The 20,138-nt window shown below is 45.2% G+C and overlaps 1 protein-coding gene across 6 annotated transcripts in view; it reads right to left on the reverse strand.

Annotated features, from left to right (window-relative positions):
- Positions 1-13,509, reverse strand: part of LOC134359958 (glutamate receptor ionotropic, NMDA 1) — a 101,825-nt gene extending 88,316 nt beyond the window's left edge. For all 6 annotated transcript variants that reach the window (XM_063073864.1, XM_063073860.1, XM_063073861.1 and 3 more), the window contains exon 1: positions 13,125-13,509. In XM_063073864.1, the coding sequence (XP_062929934.1) occupies positions 13,125-13,376 (252 nt within the window). In that variant the 5' untranslated portion in view covers positions 13,377-13,509. The remainder of the gene's footprint in view (positions 1-13,124) is intronic.
- Between the last annotated feature and the right edge of the window lie 6,629 nt (positions 13,510-20,138).

Raw genomic sequence — 20,138 nt, forward strand, 5'->3', positions numbered from 1 at the left:
CTCGTCCATATAACTGAATTGAAATAGTAGTCACTGAAATTGAGGGATTAATTTCACTTTACCCATAGCACGTGAAGTATGCTCCTTACGTAAACATAAAGAATTGCTAACATTAACATTCTCTCTCATTCTCTCTCTCTCCCCTCTCTCCCTCTCTCTCTCTCTCAGATCCCAGAGTCAGTACTAACCAACAATTTCAACGTCCAAACCTCCATGCCCATCTCTTGCTCCTTCCCGGGTGAGTTTACCCTCCTCTTTCACACTGCTGCCTCTTCTCTCTTCTTCTTTTCCCCTTCCCCATCACACACTTTCTCTCCTGTCCAATTCTTCCTTCCCCATTTTCTGTCACCACACCTCTAAACTTTCCCAATTCAAATAAAAAAAAAGACCTGAAAGCACTGATTGCAGAAGCATAGGGAATCATAGAGCCACACAGTACAGAACCAGGCCCTTTGTCCCAGCCTGTCCAAAATGAATCACCAATTTACACTAAGCCTATATTAATCCATTTAAAAAAAATTCCCACATTCTGACCATCTCCCCACAGGAGGTTTATGAGAATGATCCTGGGAATAAAAAAAATATATGAGGAGAACAAAGATGAGGAGGAATTTGTTTAGCCAGAGGCTGGTGAGTCTGCAGAATCCATTGCCACATTTAGCTGTGGAAGCCAAGTCATTGGGTATATCTAAGGCAGAAGCAGATAGGTTCTTGATTAGCAAGGGCATCAAAAGGGTATGGGGAAAGGTTAAGGCAGGAAACTGGAATTGAGAGGGAAAATAAGTCAGTCATGATCGAACGGTGGAACAGACTTGATGGGGGAATGGCCTAATTCTGCTCCTATGTCTTATGATCTTGTGGTTTTATGATTCTACCACTCATCTATACATTGCGGCAATTTACAGTGGACCACTAACCCATCTGCCTGCATGTCTCAGGATCAGAATCAGAATCCTTTATTATCGCCAAGTCTGTAGACACGTACAGGGAATTTGATGCCGATTTCCCTGAGCTCTCGCTGTACAAAATCAAAAAGCAAACAAAACAATAGTGCAAATAATCGTGAACTATATACAATGAGGTATACCTGTGTATGTACAGGTGGACTTGGTTTATAATAGACTAAAATTCAAGTGTTCATAAGACTGATGGCACATGGAAAGAAACTGTTCTTGTACCTATTTGTCCAGGCATACAGTGATCTAAAGCGCCTACCAGAAGGAAGGAGTTGGAACAGGTGATGTCCAGGGTTTGATGGGTCTACAATGATGCTGCTTGCTCGCTTCCTGACTCTAGGTGCATATAAGTCCTGGATTGAGGGCAGCTTCACACCAATAATCCTTTCCAGCAGCCCTGACAGTACTTTGGAGTCTATTCTTGTCTTGTTTGGTAGCTGATCCAAACCAGACAGTGATGGGCGAACAGAGAACAGACTGGATTATTCCTGAATAGAATTGAATCAGCAGCTCCTGAGGCAGATTGTACTTCCTGAGTTGACGTAGGAAATACAACCCCTGCTGAGCCTTTTTGATAAGAGTATCCGCGTTGGGTGTCCACTTCAGGTTATGGGAGATTGTGACACCCAGAAACCTGAAGGTCTCCACAGCAGACACAATACTGTTGAGTATAGTGAGTGGGGGGAGTATTGGGGGGCTCCTCCTGAAGTCCACTGTCATCTCCGCAGTCTTGAGCGTATTTAGCTCCAGATTGTTCTGACCACACCAGAGGGCCAGCTATTCCACCACCTGTCTGTATGTAGACTCATCACCAACTCGGATAAGGCTTAGGAATGTGGAAGGAAGCCAGAGTGTCTGGAGGAAACTCGCTCTGTCAGAGGGATGACACATCATCAGTACTGCAAGGTCAGAATTGAACCTGGGTCTCCTGCCTGTTCCACCAGTGCACAGCTCCATCGTCCGACCCAAAGTTTTCTCCACATGACCTCCTATACAGGACTTTAGGGACTGAAGTGTAGAGAGAGATTGAATAGTCTTGGACTCCACATCTGAGTATAGGAGAATGAGCTGTATAAAATTATGAGGGGTTTAGACAGGTTAAATGCGCTCTATTGGGGAGTCAAGAACTAGAGGGCATAGGTTTAAGGTGAGAAGGGAAAAATTTAATAGGAGCCTGAGCGACAAAAATATTTTTCCTCTCAGAGTGTGGTCCATATATGGAATGAGCTTCCAAAGGAAGCAGTCGAGGCAGGTACATTAATTACATTTAAAAGACAAGGACAAATCAGACTAGTTTAGTTGTGCTGAAGGGCCCATTTTCTGCTGTATGACTCTACAACTCTATGTGACGGAGGAATTAGACTGGAGGAGATATAATTCATCAGATAGGTTGGACATACAGAGAGAAATAGAGGGGTGGCAGGGCAAGGGTTAGCATTATTAAGGAAATTAAGATAGTAGAGGTGATGGGAGGAAAGAGTTTTCAATGAGCTGGAGCAGTCTTTGCTTGTCCTTGGGTCAGTGGTGCTGTGCATTAGTTCGAATAGGGTGATCTTGATTCTATCAACCGCACAGTCTAAGTTATAGTGGTACCAATTATTATAGTGGTATCAATTACCCTGACGGGTCAGATTTCAGATGCTTTAGAAAAGCGTAGTAGAACTGGCTGTAATATGATTTGCTTAAAGTCATGTTTAATCAAAGTGCATTTGGTTATTATTGCTGTTGGCTGGGAGAACCGTACAATGGGAAGAGCAAAGCCAGAAAGAAAGGAGGAGAGAGACTTCCCAAAATGTGTGTGACACACATTTTGGGATCAGCCCCTCCTCTGTGATCCAGCCCTGCCTTCATCCACTGTACGGAGAAAGATTAACACAAGAATTGATGCTCCTCCCAACCACTGCACTGGAGACACAACTGCAGTGAAACTAAGGATCATCTTTCATCATGTAAACCCTATCCTCTTGGATCTGCTCTCCCAAGAAAATCCCAGGGGTATCCTAACTGGTTGCATCATGGCCTAGTACGGAAATAACAATGCCCAGGCATGGAAAAACCTACAAAGAGTGGTGGATACCGTCCAGCCCATCTCAGACAAAGCCCTCCCCACCACTGAGTGCACCTACATGGAGCACTGCCACTAGAAAGCAGCATCCATCGTCAAAGATCCCCACCATCCGGGTCATGCCTCTTCTTGCTAATACTGTACAATGGGGCAGGAGGTACAGAAGCCTTTGGTCCAACACTACCAGATTCAGGAACAGTTTGTACTCCACAATCATCGGGCTCTGAACCAGCATGAAGAACTTCATCCACCACTCTTCTGTGCTGATTCCATGACCTACAGACTCACTTTCAAGGATTCTTTACAACTCATGTTCTCAGTATTATTTTTATTTGTATAGTTTGTCTTCTTTCAGACATTGGTTGTTTGTTAGCTTTTAACTTTTATGTAAAATTCTACTGTATTTCTTTTTTCCTCATTTATTTTTAAGGTAATATACAGTAACATATGCATACACTGATGAAAAAAATTACTTTGAACTTTTGAACTTTGAAGGACAAACACTGTCTAGCTCCCATCACAGAAAGCAGTCCGGCTGTTCTCACCACTGTTCCTAGGACACTGTCTTATAATTTCTCGTGTCCGACCTCGTGTCTCTGAAGGACACTTTGCCAGCACTTTCAGGAAATGAACTGGCAAATTGGCAGCTGCTCAGTCAGAGTTAGGGCAGAGGCCCCAGTGTGGTCACTGTCAGAAGCAGCCTGGACGACAAGGGGCACTTTCAACATTCCCTGGTTCCGTTTTAGCTCAGTTCCATCATCCAACACTGGGAAGTGTGCGGGAAAGGAAGGGCAGAGAGAGAGATATCTGTGCTGAACAGAGTGACAGAGGACACAACAGCTGCAGGAAGTTATAACTATAAAGAGAAATCAGGAAATACCCAGCGTCTGATAGCTTTGATATAAACTGGAAAATCTGGTTGTCTGAACCAGTTCAATTCAATGTTGTGACCTCAGGTTCACAAATTGCACCTAGTTGATACTTGAGCTTATGTTGGGATTCAGTTTAACAGGGAGAACAGAGAAGGAGTAGGGTGGAGAGGGTAATTGGAAGTTCACGACTGCCTGCCTCTGTGAGCCCGATGAGTATTCTGCAAAATGGCCATGCAAACCATGTACGCTTTTCTCAATATCAAGGAGACCACATTTGAGTATCAAATGAAGATTTCCAGCAAATGCAGTGTTTATGACTCACAGAACCGGCATTTATCTCTCTCTGCCCCAACCTCATTCATTTTCCCACTAGTTACCTATCTCACACTTATCCCAGCAGACCAGCTACAACTAACAAAACTTGCTGCTGCCATCTCCATAATTGTCTATAATATTCATTCTCTCCAGTCTCCAGAAAGTTGTTCTGATCCCTTTGTCCTTCACCATCTCTACAACTTAAACTGAGCCTCTTTTCTAACATTTTCCAGTTGTGAAGAAGGACCATTGACCTGAAATGCTTTCTCTCCCCACAGATGCTGCTCAACTTGCAGCATATTCCCTGCTTTCCCCCTCGGCATCTCTTGGTGAGAGTGCAGCATAATGTTACTTGTGCCCAAGGTTGAAGATGTCACGGAAGACAACAAGATCATCTCCTTTGGCGAGAACGTGTAAGGGAACACGTCAAGGAACTGGAGCTGCAGCTTGATGACCTTCGGCTCATACGGGGAAGTGAGGAAGTGATCAATAGGAGGTAGTCAGCCTTAGATTGCAGGAGGCAGGTGAATGAGTGACTGTCAAGAGAGGAAGGGAAATGGGCAGCCAGTACAGACTACCCTGTGGCTGTTCCCCTCTTTAAATTTACTGTTTTAGGTATTATTGAATGGGACGACCTACCGGGAGGGAGCCGTAGCCACTGGGTCTCTGAGACTGTATCTGGCGCTGTGGCTCAGAAGGGCAGCGGGGAGAAGAGCACCACAGTAGTGACTGGGGATTCCATAGGTAGAGGAATAGACACAAGACTCTGTGGACGTGATGGCACGTTGCTTCCCAGGTGCCAGGGTCAGGGATGTCTCGGATTGGGTCCACGATATTCTGAGAGGGGAGGGTGAGCAGCCAGAAGTTTTGGTACATATTTGCACCAATGACATAGGCAGGAAAAGCGAGGAGGATCTGAAGAGAGAATTTAAGGAGCTAAGTAGAAACCAGAAAAGCAGGTCCTCCAGCAATCTCTTCATTCTTGAAAGATCACTACTAATGCCTCCACAATCTTCTCAGCTAACTCTTTCAGAACCCTAGGGTATATGCCATCTGGTCTAATTGATTTACCTACCTTCAGACCTTAAAATCTCCCTAGTAGAAGCAACTACACTCACTTTTGGATTGCTGCCTGTGCCAGGTGCCAGTCAGAGTAAGAATAGGAACATTTGGCAGATAAATGCATGGCTGGGGAACTGGTGCAGGGGGCAGGAGTTTATATTTCTGGATGACTGGGCTATCTTCTGGGGAAGGTATGACCTGTACAAGAGGGACTGGTTACACCTGAACCCAAAGGGCACCAATATCCTTCTGGGCTAGTTTGTTAGAGCTGTTGGGGAGGATTTAAACTAATTTAGCAGGGGGATAGGATCCAGTGATAGGGCTGAAGACTGGGCTGTTGGGTTACAAGCAGAGGCTGTCAAGAAGGGCAGTGTATAGGGAGACTGTCAGGAAGGACAGGCAGATGATATGGCAAAATTGCAGTAAGTGGGCTGAGTTGCAGTATAAAAGGGGGACAAAATCAAAAAAGGCGAACGCAGGACTGAAGGTGCTATATTTGAACGCACGCAGTATATGGAATAAGGTAGATGAACTTGTAGCACGGTTAGTGATTGACAGGTATAATGTTGTGGGCATCACTGAGTCATTGCAGAAAGGAGATTATAGTTGGGAGCTTAATGTCCAAGGATAGACAATGTACAAAAGGGCAGAAGGTATGCAGAGGGTGTGGCAAGACCTGTTGGTAAAAGATGAAATCAAATCCTTAGAGGTGACATAGGATCAGAAGATGTTGGATCCTTGTGGATGGAGGTAAAAAACGGCAAGGGTAAAAAGTCCCTGGTAGCAAACATATACAAGCCTCCACAGAGTAGCCATCATGTCAGCTACAAATTACAATGGGAGATAGAAGCGGCATGTCAAAAAGGTAATGTTACGATAGTCATGGGGGATTTTGATATGCAGGTAGATTGGGAAAATCAGGACAGTGATGGATTCCAGGAGGGAATTTGTAGAATGCCTACAAGATGGTTTTTTAGAACAGCTTGTGGTTGAGGCCACTAGGGGATCAGCTACTCTGGAATGGGTGATATGCAATGAACCTGACTTGATAGAAAGTTTAAGGCAAAGGAACCCTTAGGAGTCAGTGGTCATAATATGATAGAATTCACCCTGCAATTTGAGAGGGAGAAGATAAAGTCAGATGTATCATGTCACATTGGAGTAAAGGGAATTACAGAGGCAAAAGAGAGGAGAAAGCCAAAGTTAATTGGAAGGGGACAGTAGCAGAGATGATGGCAGAGCAGCAGTGACTGGAGTTTCTGGCAGCAATTTGGAAGGCATGGGATAGACACCTACCAAAGAAGAAGAAATCTTCTAAAGGCAGGATGACACAACCGTGGCTGACAAAGGAAGTCAAAACGAACATACAAGTAAAAGAGAGGACTTATAATAGAGCAAAAGTAGTGGGAATTTAGAAGATTGGGAAACTTAAAAACCAACAGAAGGCAACTAAAAATGCCATATGGGGGGAAAAGGTGAAATATGCAAGTAAGCTAGCCAACAATATCAAAGACGCTACTAAAAGTTTTTCAGATATATGGAGTAAAAGAGAGGTGAGAGTAGATATCGGACCCCTGGAAAATGATGCTGGACTGGCAATAATGGGGGATAAGGAAATGGCAGATGAAGTGAGTATTTTGCATTAGTCTTCACTATGGCAGACACTAGCAGAATTCCGGAAGTTGAAGAGTGTCAGAGAGCAGAAGTAAGTGTAGTTGCTTTTACTAGGGAGAAGGCACTTAAAATTAAAAGATCTGAAGGTAGATAAATCAATTAGACCAGATGGAATACACCCTAGGGTTCTGAAAGAGTTAGCTTAGAAGATTGTGGAGGCATTAGTAGTGATCTTTCAAGAATCAATAGGTTCTGGAATGGCTCCAGACTGGAAAGTTGCAAATATCATTCTACTCTTCAAGAAGGGAGTGAGGCAGAAGAAAGGAAATTATGGGCCAGATAGTCTGGCCTCAGTTGTTGGGAAGATGTTGGAGTTGATTATTAAGCATGAGGTTTCAGGGTACTTGGAGGCACATGATAAAATAGGCCAAAGCTAGCATAATTCCCTTAAGGAAAAATCTTATCGGACAACTCTGTTAGAATTCTTTGAGGAAATAACAAGCAGGATAGACAAAACAGAATTGGTAGATGTTGTGTACTTGGATTTTCAGAAGGCCTTTGACAAGGTGCCTCACATGAGGCTGATTAACAAGATAAGGGTTCATGGTATTACAGGACAGATATTAATTTGGATAGAACAGTGGCTGATTGGCAGGAGGCAAAGATGGGGAATAAAGGGAGCTTCTTCTGTGTGGCTGCTGGTGACTAGTGATGTTCCACAGGGGTCAGTGTTGGGACTGATTCCTCTTACATTACATGTCAAAGGATGAAGAAATTGATGGTTTTGTGGCCAGGTTTGTGGATGATACAAAAATAGTTGGAGGTAGTGTTGGGAAAGCAGGGAGGCTGTAGATGGACTTGGTCCGATTGGAAGAATGGGCAAAGAAGTGGTAGGAGGAGTACAGTGTTGGGAAGTGTATGGTCATGCACTTTGGTAGAAGGAGTAAAGTCATAGACTATTTTCTAAATGGGGAGAAAATTCAAAATATCCAAGTTGAAAATGGTCTTGGGAGTCCCCATGTCGGATCTCCTAAAGGTTAATCTCCAGGTTAACTTAGTGGTGCAGAAGGCAAATGTAATGCCAGCGTTCATTCTGTGAGGACTAGAATATAAAAGCAAGGATATAATACTGATGCTTTGGTCAGACCACACTTAAGAGTATCATGAGCAATTTTGGGCCCCTTATCTCAGCAAAAATGTGCTGCCCTGGTGAGGGTCCAGTGGAGGTTCACGAGGATGATTCCAGGAATGAAAGATTAATATTTCATTCGCACCTGGACAAGACAGCGAACACAGTGAGGGTCATGTGTTTTGACTTCTCCAGTGCGTTCAACACCATCCGCCCTGCTCTGCTAGGGGAGAAGCTGACAGCGATGCAGGTGGATGCTTTCCTGGTGTCATGGATTCTTGATTACCTGACTGGCAGACCACAGTACATGTGCTTGCAACACTGTGTGTCCGACAGAGTGATCAGCAGCACTGGGGCTCCACAGGGGACTGTCTTGTCTTCCTTTCTCTTCACCATTTGCACCTCGGACTTCAACTACTGCACAGAATCTTGTCATCTTCAGAAGTTTTCTGATGACTCTGCCATAGTTGGATGCATCAGCAAGAGAGATGAGGCTGAGTACAGGGCTACGGTAGGAAACTTTGTCACATGGTGTGAGCAGCATTATCTGCAGCTTAATGTGAAAAAGACTAAGGAGCTGGTGGTAGACCTGAGGAGAGCTAAGGCACCGGTGACCCCTGTTTCCATCCAGGGGGTCGGTGTGGACATGGTGGAGGATTACAAATACCTGGGGGTATGAATTGACAATAAACTGGACTGGTCAAAGAACACTGAGGCTGTCTACAAGAAGGGTCAGAGCTGTCTCTATTTCCTGAGGAGACTGAGGTCCTTTAACATCTGTCGGACGATGCTGAGGATGTTCTACTAGTCTGTTTGCTGTTGTGTGCTGGGGCAGCAGGCTGAGGGTAGCAGACACCAACAGAATCAACAAACTCATTCATAAGGCCAGTGATGTTGTGGGGATGGTACTGGACTCTCTGACGATGGTGTCTGAAAAGAGGATGCTGTCCAAGTTGCATGCCATCTTGGACAATGTCTCCCATCCACTACATAATGTACTGGGTGGACACAGGAGTACATTCAGCCAGAGACTCATTCAACCGAGATGCAACACTAAGCGTCATAGGAAGTCATTCCTGCCTGTGGCCATCAAACTTTACAACTCCTCCCTTGGAGGGTCAAACACCCTGAGCCAGTAGGCTGGTCCTGGACTTATTTCCTAGCATAATTTACATATTACTATTTAATTATTTATGGTGCAACTGTAATGAAAACCAATTTCCCTCAGGATCAATAAAGTATGACTATGACTATGATTATGACTACATGAGGAACATTTGATGTTTCTGGACCTTTATTCGTTGGAATTTACAAGAATAATCGGGGGGGGGGGGTGGAATCTCATTGAAACCTATTGAATGTTGAAAGGCCTAGACAGAGTAGATGTAGGGAGGTTGTTTTCTATGGTGGAGAGTCTTGGACCAGAAGGCACATCCTCAGAATAGAGGGGTATTTAGAATGGAGATGAGGAGGAATTTCTATACCCAGAGAGTGGAGAATCTGTTTAATTCGTTGCTACAGGCGGCTGTGTAGGCCAAGTTATTGGGTGTATTTAAGGTAGAGGATGAAAGTTTCTTGATTAATCAGGACATGAAAGGTTACAGGGAGAAGGTCGGAGAATGGGGTTGAGAGATTAAAGGATCAGCCATGATGAAATGGTGGAGCAGATTCGATGGGCCAAATGGCCTAATTCTGCTCTTATGACTTAAGGTCTTATGGTATTTTACCTCTGTAGTCCAATAACCAAACAGCAGAATGGCCTTGAAATTTATTATCACGACCCCAAGAAAAACAAAACAATTGTGCTGCCGGCGGGAGAAAGGGTTTAACATGGAGGAAAGCAACATTTTCCAGTCACCTGCTGAGAAAGTCTACACCTTTCCTTAGGGAATTTTTTAAACTCTAGGACTGCACCTCCAAGGTTAGATCTGCCCTAAAGATATTCACAATAGTCTGAGACCTATTTCTAATCTTCCAGAATGATGCTGACCCACATTGATCCAGCACCTCAACGGCCCTTGTCCACTCCCAGATCAGGCAACTCCTCCTAATGCTGGTTCCTTGAAGCCATACTACTCAAAAGGGCCAAACACTCACAAGCATTTTTCAGCGTAAATGCCTCATCCATGCACTCAAGCACTCTTGTCCTTCACAAGCAGATCTGGTGGAGACACTGACCACAGAGGGACCACAAGCAGCCAGAAAGGTGTGGAAGGTCACACCACTTAAAACCTTATTCATCCAGAGTTCGTAGAGACTTTCACCCATATCTACACTTCCCAAAGGATCAATGTTGATGTAGGTTTTACAACAAGCCTGCTCTTGTGGTTGGAAGCAGGACCTAGTCACCTTCTGTTTCTTGGCCTCAGAACCATTCCAGGCTACTCGTGATGATCTCTGCCGCATCTCACATTCCCCTACTCCCGGCTGCAAAGGGGCGAGGGTAGGAGGAATCACTCATCAAAGTAGCTACAGCACTTGTTCCACCTCATATATCATCCCTGCCCCACTGAGACGTGAGGTGCAAGTCGGGGCTGCAGTGAATCAAGAGCTCCAACACCTAGAGACCAGTCCTGTGTTGCTGCCGTCTGGAACCTGGTTCAGTTGTGAACATCTCACAAGTCATGCCCAGAACATCCAGAAAAAAAAAAGCACAAGGAGGAATGGAAGGTTTAGTTCTGACCAGTGGCCCCCTCTGCAGGTTTAGGCAATGGTTAACTTTGAGTGTTACAAGCCATGTACAAGGTATAACAACACTGCACTGTTTTGATTATTGCTGGAGAGAAAGGAGAGGAATCTTTTCTTTGAGCATAAATAACATTGTGCTGCACTCTCACTGAGAGATGGCAAGGGGTTTGTAGGGAATACCCAGCAGGTTCATCAGACATGGAAAATTTTAGAAAAGAGGCATGTTTTAAGTTGCAGAGATTGGGAAAGACAGAGGGATAAGAGGGGTTGTCCAAAGAACCAGAGAGAATGAATGATGCAGACAGCGTTGCTAGTGGCAATGAGAAGTCTCGTTCATTGTAGCCAATCTGTCTGGAGGAGGTTAAGTATTTGGAGAAAAAAAGTCAGAAAAGAGAGAGAATAAAACGCCAGAACTGTGAGTCATAAACACTGCAAAACACTGTAATTCCTGAAAATCTCAGAAAAGCATATATGGTTTGGGTGATCATTTTGCAAAACACTCATTGCGTTAACAAGGGCAATCACGAGCTTCCTGCTCTAACTCCCACCCCCATCGCGATTTCCATTGTCTGTACAACACTTCACACAAACAGTGCAATCACACCACATCTCAGCACTTAGCAACCCTCTGATCTGAGCACTCACCCCAGAAACATCTCCCATCAGTTGTAAATATCATCTGAAATTAATTTCCAGCTTACAATACATTTGTTCACCCACTTTGGACCCATAAAATAATAAACCAGCTTACTTACTATAAAGGAAAAGCTCAAGGCAATGGAAACACTTATACACTTAGAATTCCACATAAAACCAATTCAGGGTATTACCACATCTACAGAAAATATTCACAAAGGTTAACAGGAGGTTGGACTTAGCATCTCCATGTGTACCAAGTGTGGACATCACCCACAGAGCCTGGCAGGACCACACCTGTAACACCAGCAGTGTTTCTGGAATCCATAAAATGGGGAGAACACATTGTACTTGGAGAAGGTGGAATAGGTGTTTAACAGACTGATCTCTGTACTCCAGAGCTTAAATTAGAAGAGATTACAAAACTTGTGCTTTAGAAGGTTAATTGCGGTTTACTTGAAGATTTTAGATATCAATTAGAACTATAAGGGTTGGTGGAGAGAATCAGAGTCAGATTTATTACCACTGTCTTGTATGTTGTGAAATATGTTGTTTTGCAGAGAGAAGCTGTTTCCAGTGGTTGGAGGATATTTAAAAATCAGAGGGTTCTGCAGTGAAGTCAAGAAACACTCCACACACAGAGGACAAGAGAGACTGACTGCTTCTTTCAGCAAATTGTTATCGATTCAAGGTTGCCTGTCAGTTGTAAATGATAGGAATAATTATCTGCTGTATATTGCCTCTTTGTATAGGTGGTTGGCAGGTGTGTTGGGGGAGAATACGGGCATGAGAAAATGGGTTACAGGGAAATAAATGGGGTAATGGAATTGGCACTGGAATGCAAGCCAGCACATGCTAGAAGGGCCAAACGTTCTCCTTCTAAGCCATAAAAAATGAGAGAATAAATTTTGATACTAACAGATTTTTTATTAACTGTAAATATCAACATGTACGGGGATAGGCAAGCACATTGAGTTGTCACACATCAGCCATGCTCTTCATGAATGGGGGAACACACACATCAGGGGTTAAAAAGCCTTTTCAACGCTGTCTCTGGTGTTGCCCCATCCCGTCACCAACTCCCCTCCACCCCAATCAAGCACAGTGTTGGCACCAATAATCCACTCCCTCTCCTACAGTAGAAAATGCTACTGGTTAATAGTATGTACTAAAACAAAATTGCTAATTTAATCATAGTAAATCCTACTGGTTTATAGTCAACACTATAAAATATCAACAACCAGTACTCAATATTGCTGTATATCATTATTAATATTAGTAGAGAAAATGTTGCAGATTTGTATTCTAAATTAATATGCATTGCTAGTTAATAGTTAGTACTAAAAATGTTATTAATAAGTATTAGAAAATTCTGCAGATTAAATTTCCATAACAGTAGATATTGCTAGTTAATATAAACTATTGATGATTAGTATTCAATAACAGTAAGTATTTCTAGTTTACAGAGAGTGTCACTGATCAGAATTTGATAATAGACATTACTAGTTACTAGAACATGCTGCTGATCAGTATTCCATAGCAATAGATGTTACTAGCTAATAGAAAACGTCTTTGATCAACATTCGTTAACAGTAGATATTGTTAATTTATTGAAAATGTCGCTATTTAGTATTCTATGACAGATGTTGCTAGTTAATAGAAAACGTCGCTGATTAGTATTCGTTAACAAAAAATGAAGATCTGGTTGTAATTGGAGGTGGTTAATGATGAGAAGTACACGGTTGGGGGTAGTAGTTAGTGATGCGCGTTGGTAGTTACCGGTTTACCTGGCTGCTGATGAGATCCTCGCATACTGCCAGTGCCATCTGTATGGCATTCGGCTTGTGTGTGACGGCCGTGGCGTTAAGTTGGATCCTCAGGGCGCCGTGCTTGCGGTTGGCCAGAGCCACCGCCTCCCTGAAGATGTTCTCCGTCTTCTTGGTGCTGAGGACAGCGCCGATGTTCACCACTCTGGGCGCGGCGCCGGCTCCAGCCGGGAGCAGGGCGCCGACGAGGAACAACGGAAGGAGGCACTTCATCCTGCGGCTGCTCGGGACCCTGAACGACGGTGGTAGCCGGGGCGAAAGGCGCTGGGGCGAGCGATGCTCCGTCACGGCCGGCCGCAGCTCAGCTGCCGGGGATGCGCTCCCTCGCCGGCTCCCGCTTGCTGCAATGCCGCATTCAGTCCCGTCTGATTGGCGCTGCTGTTGGTGCAGAGATCCGCGCTCCCATTGGTCCCAGCCGTGCCAGAGCTCGCCCACCTCCCGTCTCATTGGCTTGGCATTCGCAATCTCAAACCTCATTCCCTCTCATCCGGTTGCCATGGCACCTTCTGCCAAGGTACCCAGACTGGGCTTCTTATTTTACCCTTAGATGAGCTTCCAACTCCAATGCAGTCTCTTTCCACTGCTATCCATCTCATTGGTGTCCCCTAGCCCACCGTCTCCACTAAATCGTTCAGCAGCCCCAATACTCACAAAATTAGCTCACCGTCCCCCTGAAGTCTTGACAATAGCTATTCTCGAACTAACAACCACCGTCCCTAACTAAAGTCATCTGCATCCCTGCCGGAAATTAATCCCCAGGTGCAGAGTACTCCCGTGGCTGTTGCCTCCAACAAACGGGTATACACTTTGGATACTGTTGGGGGGGGGGGGGGGGTGGATAATCTACCAGAGGAAAGCCACAGTGGTCAGGTCTGTGGCACTGAGTTTGACCCTGGGGAGAGGGCAGAGGAGGAGTGCAGTAGTGGTAGGGGAGTCCATAGTTAGAGGAGCAGACAGGAGATTCTCCCGTGCTGGGGTCAGGGATGTCACGGATTTGATCCACAGAGAGCGAGCAGGTCCTGGAGAGAGAGTATAGGGAGTTAGATAGAAAGCTGAAAAGCAGGACCTCCAGGGCAGTAGTCTCTGGATTGCTACCTGTGCCACATGCCAGTGCGATTAAGAACAGGATGAGTTGCCAGATAAATGAGTGGCTGAGCAATTAGTGCAGGCACCAGGGTTTCTGATTTCTCAATCATTGGGATCTCTTCTTGGGGAAGATATTAACTCTACAGAAAGGACAGGGTACACGTGAACCTGACGGTGACAAATGTCACTGCAGGCAGGTTTGCTGGAGCTGGTAGGAAGGGTTTAAACTAATTCAATCGGAGTATGAGAACCGGGGTGATAGGGTTGAACATGGGACAATTGGAATAAAAGCAGGTGCGGTGTGTAGTAGGACAGTGAGCTAGGACAGTAAGGATGATAGGGCGGAATTGCAGCCTGTGATATGTGCTGCAGTGCAACACGGGGGACAAAATCAAAAAGGGCGACAATTATGGGACTGAAGGTGTTATATTTAAATGTATGCAGGATACAGAATAAGGTAGACAATCTTGTAGCGCAGTTAGAGATTAGCAGGTACGACGTTGTGGCCATCACTGAAACTTGACTGAAAGAAGATCATAGTTGGGAGCTTAACATCCAAGGATACACATTGTATCAAAAGGACAGGCAGGGAGGCAGAGGGCTTTGCATGGCTCTGTTAATAAAAATGATATCAAATCCTTAGAAATGGATGATATAGGATCAGATGATGTGAATCCTTGTAGGTAAAGTTAAGAAACTGCCAGGGTAAAAAGACCCTGATAGGAGTTATTTACAGGCCTCTGAAGAGTAGCCAGCATGTGAGGTACAGATTACAATGGGAGATAGAAAAGGCATGTAAAAAGGGCAATGTTATGAGAGTTGCGGAGCATTTCAGTATGCAATAGAGTGAAAAAAATCAGGTTGGTGATGAATCCTAAGAGAGGGAATTTGTAGAATGCCTATGAGATGGCTTTTTAGAGCAGCTTGTGGTTGAGCCCACTAAAGGAAAGGCAATTCTGGATTGGATGTTGTGTAATGAACCAGATTTGATTAGGGAGTTTAAGTTAAAGGAGCCATTAGGAGACAGTGATCATAATATGATAGAATGCACCCTGAAATTTGAGAGGGAGAACCTATAGTCAGATATATCAGAATCACAGTGTGTAAAGGGAATTATAGAGGCCTAAGCTGCCCAAAGTTGATTGTAAGGGGACACTAGCAGGGAAGATGGCACAACAGCAATGACTGGGAGTTTCTGGGGACAAGTCAGAAGATGCAGGATAGATACCTCCCAAAGATGAAGAAGTGTTCTAAAAAGAGGATGTGGCAACCATGGCTGACAAGGGAAGTCAAAGACAGTGAAAAGGAAAAGAGTGGACATATAATATCACAAAAAAAAAATGGGAAGTTAGAAGGATTGGGAAGCTTTTAAAAACCATCAGAAGGGAACCAGAAAAGCCATTAGGAGAGAACAGATGAAATATGAAGCCAATAATATAAAAGAGGATACCAATAGTTTTTTTCATATATATGAAGATAAAAGAGAGGTAAGAGTGGAAATTGGACCACTGGAAAATGATGCTAGGGAGGTAGTAATGGGGGACAAAGAAAGGGAGGATGAACATAATAAGTACTTTGCACCAGTCTCGCACCAGAGGGCACAGCCTCAGAACAAGGGATGTCTATTTAGAGCAGAGATGAGGATAAATTCCTTTAGCTGAAGGGTGGTGAATCTGCAGAATTCATCATCATGTATGACTGTGTAGGTCAAGCCATATGACATATTTAAAGCTGAGGTTGACTGGCTCTTGATTAGTAAGGGCGTTGAAGGTTACAGGGATAAGGCTAGAGAATGGAGTTGAGAGGGATAATAAATTAGCCATGATGGGATGGTGGAGCAGACATGACAGGCCGAGTGGCCTAATTCTGCTCCTATGTCTTATAGTCTTACAGTAGTTGAACCAGGACAAGCTGTTGTTGACATTGACAGCTAGCAATTTATGGTCTCAACCCCATTTCTACCTCAGCACCATTGGTACATACCGGAGTGTGAATTCTGCCCTTTTCCCTGAAGTAAATGAGCAGCTCTTTTGCTTTGCTGACATTGAAGGGAAGGGTGTTGCTTGGCACCATGCCACCAGGCTCTTTATCTCAAACTGTAGAGATAGAGCAGGATCTGGCCAAACAATTGTGACTGAGGGGACTGTGGATGTAACATTGCAGGGCACCAGTGTTAGGATAATCATGGAGAAGACATTATTGCTTATCCTTACTGATTGCTACCCGTTGGTCAGGAAGTCAATGGTCCAGTTACAGAGGGAGATGCAGAGTCCTAGGTAGAGGAGTTTGGAGATGAATTATGCATTGGAGATAGAGCTTGGTCATTAATTAGGAGTTTAACATGGGTGGTTTTACTGTTCAGATGCTCCAAAGATGAACACAGGGCCAGGGAGATGGAGTCTGCCATTGACCTGTTTCAGTGGTAGGTGAATGCCAGTGAATTAAGGTTGCCAGGGAGGCTGGAGTTAATGTGCGCTAGCCTCTCAAAGCACTTCATGTTGATGGATGTCAGACAGTAGTCATTACGGAATATTACCTTGATTTTCTTTGGCACTGAGATGATAGAGATCTTCTTAAAATAGGTGGCAATTTCAGATTGGAGTAGCGAGAGCTTAAAGATGTCTACAATGCTCCCACCAACTGCTTCATGCAGGTCTGAGGGCATGGCCAGGAACTCTCTCCACGTCAGTAATTTTCCACAGGTTTGCTCTGAAATATGCTGATCTGACATCTGCAACGGTGGCCGTGGGTACAGGTGTGTCAAAAGCTTAAGATGAGCTTTATTTGTCACATGTATATCAAAACACGGAAACATAAAGTGAAATGTGTCACTTATGCCAACAACCAACACAATCCGAGTATGCATTAGGGGCAACTTGCAAGCATTGCCATGCTTCTGGCATGCCTACAAACACTAACCCTAACCCTAACGCATACGTCTTTGGAATGTAGGAGGAAACTGGATCAGCTGAGGGAAACCCATGCGGTCACAGGGAGAACATACAAATCCTTTCAGGTGACAGTGGGAATTGAATCCCAAATGTTGATCAGGTGCTGTGAAGTGCTGCACTAATGCCCATACTACCATGGCACCCTGTGCTTCGGGGTGGGTGCTGCCACTTCGCTGACTTTCTCTTCAAGATGTGTATAGAATACACTGAGCTCATTGGGGAAGGACGTGCAGTTGTCAGCGATACTGCCGAACAACACACTGGTAATAGAACTACTGTCAATTGTATAGATTCCCTGACTAGGGATTAGGATAAATAACAAAAGACTAGAATTCCTTTACTTGAAATTAAGAGATTACAACTACAGCTAAGATTTCACCAATCAACTTCACCCCTCCCCCTCTCCTGGTTTCACAATCCTTGCAAACAGAACGAGTGCCATATCAGCCCCTACACTTCCTCCTTCACTACTATTCAGGGCCCTAAACAGTCCTTCCAGGTGAGGTGACACTTCACCTGTGAATCTGTTGGGGCCATCTACTGTATTCGGTGCTCCCGGTGTGGCCTCCTGTATATCGGTGAGACCCAACATAGATTGGGAGACCGCTTTGCCAAGCACCTACGCTCCATCCCCCGGAAAAAGCAGGATCTGCCAGTGGCCACTCATTTCAATTCCACTTCCCATTCTCATTCCAACATGTCAGTCCATGGCCTCCTCTACTGCTGACATGAGGCCCCAGTCAGGTTGGAGGAACAACACCACCTGGGTAGCCTCCAACTGTCATAAGGCAATGGCTGGGAACGGACCCAAGTGCAAGACACAGACAGTGAAGTAAAAGGGACAGGACTAGGATACAGGCTGAGGACAGGGACATGGACACGAAAACCGGGAACCCGGAACAGGACTGGACAAGAGAGCTAGGAGCCCGGGCTTGGACTCCAAGCCGGAGACTGGACAAGGGCCCAGTACCTGGGTCTTGCCTCTGGCTTGGACCCCAGAACTAGACAAGGACGAGGCTTGACAGGCAGGCAGGATGAGGCTGGAGTCTTCAGGCTTGAGGCTAGAGGCCAGGCTTGGCAGGAGGCAGGAAGCTGGAGTCTTCAGGCTTGAGGCTAGAGGCGAGGCTTGGCAGGAGGCAGGAGGCTGGAGGCGCAGCTTGGCAGGAGGCAGGAGGCTGGAGTCTTCAGGCTTGAGGCTAGGCAGGCTCCTCCTGGGCAGGGCGCGGATCACCACCCGACAGAGGCACGGGACAGGAAGGGACAGAACAGGTAGCGGCAAGACGGCCTGACTTACCCGATGGAGGCAAGGGACAGGAAGGGACAGGACCAACTGCGGGTAACGGCAAGACGGCCTGGCTTACCCGACGGAGGCAAGGGACAGGAAGGGACAGGACCAACCGCGGGTAATGGCAAGACGGCCTGGCTTACTTGGGCGGAGGCAAGGGACGGGAAGGGAGCTAGGTACAGGGTGGCTCCAGGACAAGACTGCAGGCAAGATGGGCAAGAGTTACCAGCAAGACAAAGCAAGGGTTCAGGCAATGCAAGGTGAGACAAGAACTTCAGGCGAGGCGAGAGTTACCGGCAGGACAAGGCAAGGCTTCTGGCAAAGCAAGGCGAGACAAGAATTTCAGGCAAGGCAAGAGTTACCGGCAAGACAAGGCAAGGCTTCAGGCGAGGAAACAGAAGGCAGAGGAAGGGATACAAGGAGTAAGGAAAGAACAATCCAGCAGCCACGCCCTGGTCTCTGAAGGTATTTATGCAGCCAGCCCCAACAAGCATCAGCTGACTCAATTAGAGCTCAACAAGAACAGAAACAGGGTAGACAGGAAAACCTGGAGCAAGGGTCGATGGACCGGACCATGAACCGGAATACGGACTTCATGGACCGGACCATGACACCAACCTGATGGTATAAACATCAATTTATAGAATTTCCAATAATTGCCCGCCCCCTCCAACATTCCCCATTCCCATTTCCTACTCTTACCTTATCTCTACCTGCCCATCACCTCCCTCTGGTTCTCCTCCCTTTTCTTTTCTTCTATGGTCTTTCACCCTCTCTTATCAGATTCTCCCTTCTCTTTCACCCTTTATCTCTTTCACCAACCAACTTCCCAGCTCTTTACTTCATCCCTCCCCCTCTCTGTTTCACCTATTACCTACTTTGTACTTCTTCCTCCGCTCCCCCCTCCCCATTTTCTTTCTCTAACTTTTCATTCTTTTTCTTCCCAGGTCTGATTAAGGGTGTCGGCTGAAACTGTTTTCCATAGATGCTGCCTGGCCTGCTGAGTTCCTCCAGCATTTCTTGTGTGTTGCTTTGTATTTCCAGCATCTACAGATTTTCTTGTGATTATGACACCTTATCCTTTCTTGCTTCCCCTCTGTACTATGACCTGAGCCCATGTATCCACAACCATCTTAGATATCAGTGATGATCCAGTGAGGTATGGCTTCTGATGACTGACCAGATTACCCTTGCCTGACTGTAGCACCCTTGTCCTAACTCTAAGGTGTACAGATCTTGATCTTGGGTTTTTGGCTGCAGGCCCATAGCTCCCTGAAAATTACAACACAGTTAGATAGGGTGGTAAAGTTGGCATGCAGCGTTACTTGCCTTTATTGCATGGGAGTTTGAGTATAAAAGTCATATTGCAATTGTATAAAGGTTTGGTTAGGCAGCACTTGGAATATTGTGCACAGTACAGGAACAATGTGGATGCTTTAGAGAGGGTGCAGAAGAGGTTCACCAAAATGTTACCTAGATTAGAGAGTAGTAGGTATAAGCAGAGGTTGAACAGACTGGGATTGTTTTCTCTGGAGCATCAGAGACTGAGCAGCAACCTGATAATGTATAAAATTATGAAGTGCATAGATATGGTAGATAGAGACCTTATTCCAGGATGGAAATGTCAATTACTAATGGGCTTAGTTTTAAGGT

This window comes from Mobula hypostoma, chromosome 21 (genome assembly GCF_963921235.1).
Source record: "Mobula hypostoma chromosome 21, sMobHyp1.1, whole genome shotgun sequence".
Classification (NCBI taxonomy): domain Eukaryota; kingdom Metazoa; phylum Chordata; class Chondrichthyes; order Myliobatiformes; family Myliobatidae; genus Mobula; species Mobula hypostoma.